At 36.3% G+C, this 9,886-nt stretch overlaps 1 protein-coding gene across 1 annotated transcript; it reads right to left on the reverse strand.

The window, feature by feature from the left end:
- Positions 1 to 5,670: 5,670 nt before the first annotated feature.
- On the reverse strand, positions 5,671 to 7,997 carry LOC121251178 (serine/threonine-protein kinase RIPK-like). The gene is made up of 5 exons (XM_041150541.1): positions 7,305 to 7,997; positions 7,030 to 7,165; positions 6,789 to 6,925; positions 6,550 to 6,673; positions 5,671 to 6,439 (listed from the first exon to the last, which is right to left on the reverse strand). Exons 1-5 carry the CDS (start codon positions 7,683 to 7,685, stop codon positions 5,838 to 5,840), a joined length of 1,380 nt encoding a protein of 459 aa, XP_041006475.1. The 5' UTR covers positions 7,686 to 7,997; the 3' UTR covers positions 5,671 to 5,837.
- Between the last annotated feature and the right edge of the window lie 1,889 nt (positions 7,998 to 9,886).

The raw sequence follows: 9,886 nt of genomic DNA on the forward strand, positions 1-9,886 counted from the left end.
GTGATTTGGCATCTCCATACAATTAATGGTATGCTCGTCGTTTACGTTATGTTTGGTCGGCCTTGAACTTGCATGGTGATCTTGGGCTGCATGTGAGTTTTTGATATGGTGTATTTCTTTATCCCATGCAAATCATTGATCCTTCCAAATTATATGAGCAATATAATTGTTATGCAATTTTCAAGTAATTAATTACATACAGCCTGACCCTTTTTTACTTGGATTACTAAATTTGATTTAAGGTTTATTTTGAAAGTTTTTGAGTGAGTGGTTGGGAGCACCACGCATTCAGCTGCCTTGATTAGTCTCTTGTTTATTTTATTTGTTGCGTATTTGGCATATGTGAATCATTACTTACATGGTGGCGGTTTCGCCCATGTTTTTATTCTTTTTAATTAAGGTCTAAGTTCTGGCCTAATCTTAGCCTAAAAGTGATAGTGATTCCAATTGTCATATGAAAATTGACCACTAGCCAAACCAAACGTGGCGTCCAACCAAAGACAACCCTAAGTAAAAATATCAGACGTTTTTGCCTCTTGCAGTTCAATTTTGCATTCTTTAGTTTGTGTTTGATGGGAAAATTACCCCTATATCCTTGAGGTTTGTGTTTGGTGAGCAATTTATCTCTTTGTCCTTTAGATTCTACTGTGTTTGATGGGTAAAATTACCACTTTGTCCTGGAGGTTTGTGTTTGATGGGCTACCTTTTCGTCAAATAGGTTCTAAAAATTTTTTTTGTTTGACATTCAAAATTATAAAGGTTTTCATTTAGATGATTAGTGCATCTTGTTTTCTTCATCTTTTTCTTATTGTCTATTTTGCCCTAATTAAACTGAATTGTCTCGTAATAAAATTACATTTTGTCCCTAAGATATCCTTGGGACAAATCTTAGTTAAATTTGGTCATCCCCTTATTGTGATCAATGGTTTGACGAATGTTCATGACTCGGTTGCAAAAGTAAGAAGTGCGGTGAGGTTTGTGAGATTTTCACTAACAAGGCTTGAGAAATTCAATGTGTTTATTCATGCTATGGGCATACAGTAAAAGAACATGTTGTGTCTTGATGTTTCTACAAAATGGAACTCAACATTCTTGATGTTAGAGACGGCCAAAAGGTATAGGTTGGCCTTTGATGCAATGGCTGAGGAAGGGCAATGTATATGTCTGCCACTTTGAAGAGGAGGACAGGAGATCGGGGCGGCCCACTGATTCTGGTTGGCATAATGTGTGGTTTTTGTAGAATTTTTTAAGCTTTTCAATGAAGTGACATGCACCATTTTTAGGTTTTTGTATGTTACATCCAATTAATACTGTCAATAAGTTTTTCAGATGAAAGAGCAATTTGATGAACGTGCAAGAGTGGTTACGCTACTTTATGGATTATGGCAATGAGTATAAGGTTCAAGTATGAGAAGTAATGAGGAGATTTGAATAGGATCAACATTCTCCTATATGTGGCTATTGCTCTAGACTCGCGGTACAAAATTAATGCCATGACATTTGGCTTGGAAAGCACTAACGGGAATGCATGGATGGGTCAACTTGTGGCAAGGGTTAAGAATACCATCAATAGATTTTATGATAAGTTCGCCGCATTCAGGGGTGTTAATATTCTAGTACCTACACCTACCGCATCGCCTCCTCCCGAAGTCACGATGCCTAAAAAGTGTAGGTGGGGTGAGACGTATGGCGAGAACCTTGAGCTTTGGAAGACTTCAGACGGCCAAGCAGAGTTGGATAGATACTTGACAGCAGGCATACACCCATATACATCGCAATTTTATATCTTAGTTTGGTAGAATGTCAATGCCGTCAAGTATCGCATCCTTGCAAAGATAGCCCACAATAATTTGTTCATCCATATATTTACTAGTCTCAAAGTTTGCCTTTAGCACCGTAGGTGCATGGATCTATTTCAAAGTTCATTGTCTCCTAGCAGTGTGGAGCCTTTGGTTTGCACTCAAAATTAGATTAAAGGGAAGCCACTTTATATTTCGGAAGTGTTAGACTTTGCGGAGGCCTACGAGCAAGATGATGTTGATCAGCCTGGAAGTGGTAATCACTCTTAATCCATTATTTTATTTTTCCTTATAATAACACAATGTTATATTTATTTGCCAAACTTAGTTTCAAATTCAATTGTTGTAAAGACAACTTCAGGAAAGGGGGTCCATCTCAATCTACATTGGCCGCAAGTTGACTTTGATCCACCATTGTCATTGTTTGTTAACTTTGTTTGATAACTTTGTTAGAATTATTTTTGAAACATTGTTATTCATTCAATTTATTTGAAAATTTGAAGTAATTTTAGATTAATTTGTAATAGTTTTATATTAATGTATAATAGTCTATAATACTTGTAATAACTTAGAATTATTAGTTACAACTTAGAAGTTAGAACTTAGTAACTTTATCAGAGATCATTTTTATGTTTTATGTATTTGATTGTTTTTCAAATCACTTTTTGTTGAATTGGGCAAGTAAATAATGGTGTATAGGCTCAAAATGGCATAGAAATGGGTTTTGGGCCCTTTTTGGACCAAGGGCCAATCCGCCTCCAGGGTGGGGGCCCAAACTACCCCTTGCCCATGCAGGAGCGAGGGGCGAAGCCAAGCAAGCCTAGTTCTTTTTTTGTTACTTTCTATTTTACATTTCCATTAATTAAATTCACAGCATTCAACTTTCAAGATCATTTTCATATATGCAAATAATTTAGACTTAGGCATGAGCCTTGTAGTAAAAGAAACCTATACATGAGTTGAAAAGATCACTTTTATGAATGAAACAAATTTCATCTTCATAAAACAAGTTAACTATCTTCTTGATAGTCTAAACTTTACAAAATAAAATCCATCTCCGTGAAACAAATACATGCCTGCAGCTAACAAACACTAAAATTTACAATGGTTGCATATATGCTTCTTGATTTAGCATATTCGAAGACCATGTTTTGATTCACATATGTCTACTTGGTTTGCTATCTTTGCTATTACCGGTTTAATAATTATTTTTTATAATTGACAAAACTCTAAAATACTTTCACATTTTTAGTTCTAACTAACACATTGCTCAGAAATTCCAAGCATCTCAAGAAAATAAACATTGCCCGAGAACACCTAGCAAGCCCAATCCGTCAGACACATTGCTTGGTAATTTCGAGTGTCGCAAGAAAATAACTCTTACTTTAGATCACCAAGCAAGTCCAGTCCAACATACACACTGGTCGGTAATACCAAACAGTGCAAGAACCCTTAATCAGGATCACCAATCGAGGCAAGTTCAACTGACACATTGCTTGAAAACTTCAAGCATTGCAAGAAAATAATCCTTGCTCACAGTCACCAAGCAAATCCAGTCTGAAGGACACACAACTCAAAAATTCTGAGCATCACAAGATAATAACCCTTACTCGAGTAAGACCAATCCAACTGACATACTATTAAGTTACGTTATCTTCAACCAGGCATACACGCCTTGCACATGAGATCTTTACTAGTATATACTAAAGTGCCTATCCATACTTGAATGGTATATTTTCTTGGATGGGCCAATTACTTTGTTACCCTAAGCTTTTGTTTTGGGCAGTGACTATTGCTTGTAAATGATCTGAGTATTGCTTAGTTTTTTCATCTCAGGCCAGAAAAGTTTGGATGTAACTCGGCACAGTAATTAGTCCTGAGTTGGAATGGTCATGACTATGTAGTGATATAACAATTTCCAAATAATCGTACCATGATTTAGTGAGAAAAAAAAATTGGTTTTGGTGCAGAGAGGCGATTTTTCTAATCAATCGGCAGTATGTAGCTATGCAGTAATTTCCAATGAATTGTACCACCATCTAGTGAGAACAAATTGCTTCTGGTGCATTGATTTGTCAATTTATACTCTTGTTCTTATTTTTGTTTCATCTACCCCACAAGGAAGAATTTGGATTCCTTGTTATCTAATCTTCTCATTTTCCCTTTCATTGGTCTACATTAGATGCTGGAAGATGGTTTCCTTATCCAAATACGAAATTAGTATCCTCAAGTGTCTCCTTCTCAAAAATTTGTTATTGATTTTTTTTTCCCTTTCAAACAAGACTGAAAGCTGGTTTTTCTTTAAGTCATGTATGCTTATTCTCAGAAAACCATAGCTTGAGTGGGGCACTTCTTTGGAACCTCAGGGGCAATGACTTCGCTTTCAATTATGCTTGCCCAAGGTCCGAGCTTCACACTCCTCATGCAGTGTTTGCCTTGGGGCGAGCACTACTACTCTTCAAGGTGCTTGCCCCAACGCGAGATTTTGTTGCTCACCTAGGGTAAGAATTTTTTTTCTCTAAGGGGTGAGCACTTTTCCTTCCCATTCTACTCGCTTAGGGGGCGAGCTTTACACTCCTCTCGTGGTGTTCGTCTCGGGGTGAACACTATTGCTTTTCAGGGTGCTCACCCCAATACGACCTTCTATTGCTCGCCCTAGTGCATGATATTGTTGCTCGCCCAAGGTGCTAGCACTTTTACTCACCTCAAACATGAAGTTTTTCTCTCCCAAGGGCAAGTACTTTCCGTTTCTACTATGCTTGCCCGGGGGCAAGACACTCCTCCCGCGATGCTTATTTTGAGACGAATATTGTTGCTCTTTAGGGTGCTCGCCTTGAGTTGTGAGCACTCTTTGCTTGCTCCGATGCAAGTTGCTATTGCTCACTCTAGTGCGAGTTGTTGTTGCTTGCCCCGGTGCAAGCCGCTATTGACACATGTCCCTTCATTATAAAAATATTTTTACTTGTCACATGATCAAGTGATACGTGTCAATTTTTTAAATGGTTTTCCAACCCAGTTTTGATGAAAACACTACCTAAAAAGTTTTACATCTTACACATTAATTTATCATAACTGATATATATATATATATATATATATATATTAAATATATATATTATAGGAAAACGATCTGTACAAATCTATGTATGCAAACCAAAATTATAAGTACAATTTATTCTCCCATTATTGTCAAACATCACATTTGTTCAATTCTAATAATCAGAGATATATATATATATATATATATATATTAATAAAAAAAGGTAATATTAGTCTTAAGAGCCTTAATTAATTCTATCCCTGTTGAAGTTAATATAAAATGTTTTGAGTCTTAAGGGTTAAATGCTCAAAATGTAAGATTACTATAAAGGTGTATTTTCTTTTAATTTTTTTCTCAAACCATATACAATTATAATAATCCTATTATCAAATTAAAGGAATTAAATCACAATGTCACGTCAAATCCCAGACTTTCAACTTTATGGGCAGGGGAAAGTACTGACAAATCCTCCGCACATTGATCATGCAAATTAAACAATGCATGCATGCATCAGTTTTCCAAGATGCTTCTATAAGTAAGCGCGGCTGCTTAAGCATTAATAATTTACTTGGAAAAATAGTTGGTGGAGCAAAGAAACAAAAGGAAAAAGAAATGCCGACCTAAGTGTCTGTTTGTCACTCACAGGGATAAGTATTCGCGTTTGGATTCAAACTGCTTAGCTGTATTTCATAATGTTTCTTCTTCTATTCTATTTCACAACTACTTTAAGTGGATGATGGCTATAATTTACTTGCTTTCATACAAAATCCAAAACCCAAAAAGAAATATTGAAAAAAAGAAATCAATTAAAGCAAGCACGCGGTTCTCCTCTCAAAAATTCATTCTTACATTTAATTCCAAAAAAAAAAAAAAAAGATCTTACACTTGAGTCTAGCACTAGAAAATGCCAAACTATCCAAAATTAATCAAACAGTTTAATTAATAAATCTCTATTTACAGTATGTATGATTTACATAATAATTACTGGTACTCTTTGTCTATGCCGCCCTGCTGCCCATATGGCCCACCGGAGATTGCATCCCATAACCATTTCCACATTTTTGCGGGAGATCAGTCTCTGAGTGAGAGTTGGGTGACTTTGGTGATGATCGTTGCTGATGCCTATGACCATTTCCGTGATAGTTATGGTTACGGTGGTGGTGACCGTTCTCTTTCTTGTGGGAACTCTTTTTCGATTCCCTCTGGGTTTGGTATTGATCTTTGACAACGTCTTCCTTGTGCAAATCATTTTCGGCAGGAACCATGTACACAAACGGGCCAATGGGAATGTCATCAAAGTCCTTGAGGGGCTCCAAAATTTTGACAACAGTGCTCATTGCCGGTCTGTGCTTAGGCCGGTGGCTCAGGCATTGATAAGCGAGTGCAGCCGCCTTCTGAGCCCCCGTCTCAGAATACTGGCCTTCCAATCTTGGGTCCATGAATCGGGAAAGTTTCCTGGCATCGTTCAACATTGGCCTTGCCCAATCTACTAGGTTCTGCTCTCTATTTGGACGGCTCTTGTCCACCGATCTCCTCCCTGTGAGAATCTCTAACAGCACTACTCCAAAGCTATACACGTCACTCATTGCTGTTAGGTGACCTGAGAAGAATTCAACAAAATTGGTTTCAACTTGTGTATATATATACATATGCATGAATGAATGCATCAAAGGTGTAGAAATTGGAAGAAAAGCCAGAAGTTTAAATTACCGGTCATGATGTATTCGGGAGCAGCATAGCCATGGGTGCCCATAACTCGGGTGGAAACGTGTGTGTCATCTCCTTCTGGACCATCTTTTGCGAGCCCAAAATCTGAGAGTTTGGGAGCGTAATCCTGGAAGCAGCAAAACCATCGATAAGCTAGAGTTCGATATAAAAACAAACAAGATCATGGAGTCTCATATATTTATAGAAAGAAATAATCAAATAAAGTAATTTCCGGGTCTTACCGAGTCTAACAAGATGTTTGAAGCCTTAAAATCTCGATAAATAACAGGCTTTTCTGCTTCATGAAGGAAGGCAAGCCCCTTTGCAGCTCCAAGAGCAATTTTCATTCTTGCTGACCATGGTAAAGACACAGAATATCCTGCACATCCTCAAAGGTAGACATCACACATGAGTTTTCAACTTCCACGCAAAGAAAATTAATTGAAAATTCTCTAAAAGGGAAAGCAAGGGTCGTATTAGTACTTCTGAATAGTTGATTCTCTAGGCTGCCTCTTGGCATGTATTCGTATACGAGTACTCTGTGTTCTTCTTCACAGCTATACCCTATCAACTTCACAAGGTGGGGATGCCTCAATTGCCCAAGGAAGAGGACTTCGGTCTGAAAACAGAGAAAATGCTAGATTAATTTAACAGCGATCAACAGTACTTAGTTAAAAAAAAAAAAAAAAGAGAATAATGTAGAAGATCATTTCACATTAATATTCAATGATATTTGGGTAGTACAAAAAGGTACTTACCAACCACTCCCTGTGGCCCTGCGAGCCATCCAAGTCCAAAAGCTTGACGGCTACAGGCTGAGCCTTGAGACCAGGCCTAAGCTTGTCATCAATGAATCCCTTGTGCACGGGTCCGAACCCACCTTCCCCGAGAAAGTTAGAGGACGCGAAGTTCTGGGTGATCACCTTCAGCTCTGCAAGCGTAAAGATATGCAGATTCGATCCCGCAAGAGATATAGAGAGGTCCTCGGAAAAAGTCGAGCTGGGATTACTCAAATCAGACAGTGAAATCCTTTGAAATGATGTCTGTTTCACGCACACTTTCTTGGGCTGCGACTTCGGGTATTCCGGCCTGTAACAGCTTACAAATATCGATCTCCATGCGATTTTCTTGACAGTCATTCTTTCTGGGAACGAATTCTCTTCAAACGAACACGTACAGGTTTGATTCTTGGTTGAGAGATGAGAAATGAGCAAATCAGAAAGAATGAGACTTTTGGAGGTATGTATGAGGTTTGTGAGAGAAGATACTGGATTTGTGAAATGGGATATGGTTTTGGAAGACTTTTTAAAGGAGAGAGCGAAGGCTAATATTCAAAAATCACCAACTGCTCTCCAAACCAGACACAGAGAATAGAGGCTTGCAACTCCTTTCTATCAACCCTGTTGATTTTTTCTCTGTTTCTCTTTTTACGGCACAGGAATTCTTCCACCTTGTACAATCTATACATATATAAACATATATATATATATATACACACACACACGGGTATTAGGTTGATATAAACTGTATGATTTGAAGAAATTTGGCCGGGCGACGAGTCCCAAGTCTACATAGTTGGTTCAAGATGTTTTAAAAAAAAAAAAAATAGTTCAAGATGAAATGACCAAGCTACCCTCCTTTGACTTTTTTTTTGTTTTGTTGGCCAAAAAGCAACCTAGGTTGGGTTTTATAGTATGAAAAGTGAGAAAGACCCACTTTCGGCCCGAAACTGAACTTTTCACCCGGTATATATATTGACTTGTATGTATAGATTAATGAACAAAGTTGGCAACTTTTTGATGCAGATCGCCATGATTACTAAGGTTGGTGGATTTATGTTAACATCTAGTCCCATCTAAACAAGAAAGCAAAGACGTAGAAGGAATTGAATGAAAGGAACAGTGTTTTCAAAAGCCGAGAGATAAAAAAGAAAAGGAAATGAATCCAGCTATTTCGCACTAAAAAAATATATCATGACAGGGAAGGAAGGCCGGTTGATTAATTTCCTCGTAGTGAGCCTGTCAAAGGGCAATCTCGTCATTGGAGGAATGGATGTGTTGATCTTTAGACCTCGTCACAAATACAAGAGCAAAAACGAAGGTTGGTCTGCCTCCAATGCATTGCAGCCTTCTAGAATGCTTGCTTATAAAATGAAATCAGACTATATATATATATATATATATGATGTACAAAACGACGTAATAGTCCCCTCACGGCACAATAGCCACAAACTGATCACAACTGTCTGATCGATCGGTGGACTTTTCCAGTTCGGCAGATCCGATGGTCGTTATTATTTATGCGCAGTTGGCATTAGACATGACAAAGTGGGACCATTATTGCATGGTGGTTGAGGGGTCATCTTAAATCAAAACATATTGTTCTTAGCAAAACATATTAAATCAAATAAATAATGATATTTACTCGTCTTAAATTTCATTATCTTTAATCATCCGACACATTTTAAATTAGTCTTTATTTAAATGATCAATATATATATATATATTATTTTATTCTCAAACTGATGCGTAGAGCACAATATCCATATCATTTAAACAATAAAATTTGATAATTTTAAATTTTAAATTTTTTTTTTCAAATTAAATTATCCATACACCGGTTTGAGAATAGAATTTCTATATATAAATATATATGAGAAATAACAGATGTAGTCGTGAGCGTGTAAGCGTCATGCAATTACTTTAAAAAAAATAAATAAATATGGCATTCATATGAAAAAAATTAATTTTTTAATAATAAATTTTTTTTAAAAAAACGATTGCACGACGTTTATGCATTCCAAAACTGTATATAGCACTACCATATATATATATATGAAACCATTTAAAAGAGGCTACATCAACGTGGATAATTGAAGTTGATAAGATCAAAATGAAAAAATATAATATTTTAAAAATAAATTCGAATCTAACATAGGCAATTAACTGAGATATTACATGTAATACAACCTAGAAGGAATTAGACTGTTTGTTGAGATGTCCCTAATTGTATTGTTAATTATTGGTCTAAGGAGAATTTAGCAAGAACTAATTACAATGAATGGAGGCAACGAAGTTGGACCAGACGTTGGTACGTGTAGAACTTCGTTGCCAGCTTGGCACACTCTTCGGAAGAATATTGCATGTATTTTTATGTATTTTTTTAAGTTATTTTTTATATAAATTTTTTTAATAATTTTAAATATTGTTAAAAAAAAAGTTTATAATATTATTAAAAAAATACTTGCTTAATCATGAAGTAAAATAAAAAGTATTTTTTATGATTTTTTATTTTACTTTGTGATTAAGAAAGTATTTTGTAATAATTTTTTTTTTACTTT

This window comes from Juglans microcarpa x Juglans regia, chromosome 2D (genome assembly GCF_004785595.1).
Source record: "Juglans microcarpa x Juglans regia isolate MS1-56 chromosome 2D, Jm3101_v1.0, whole genome shotgun sequence".
Lineage (NCBI taxonomy): Eukaryota > Viridiplantae > Streptophyta > Magnoliopsida > Fagales > Juglandaceae > Juglans > Juglans microcarpa x Juglans regia.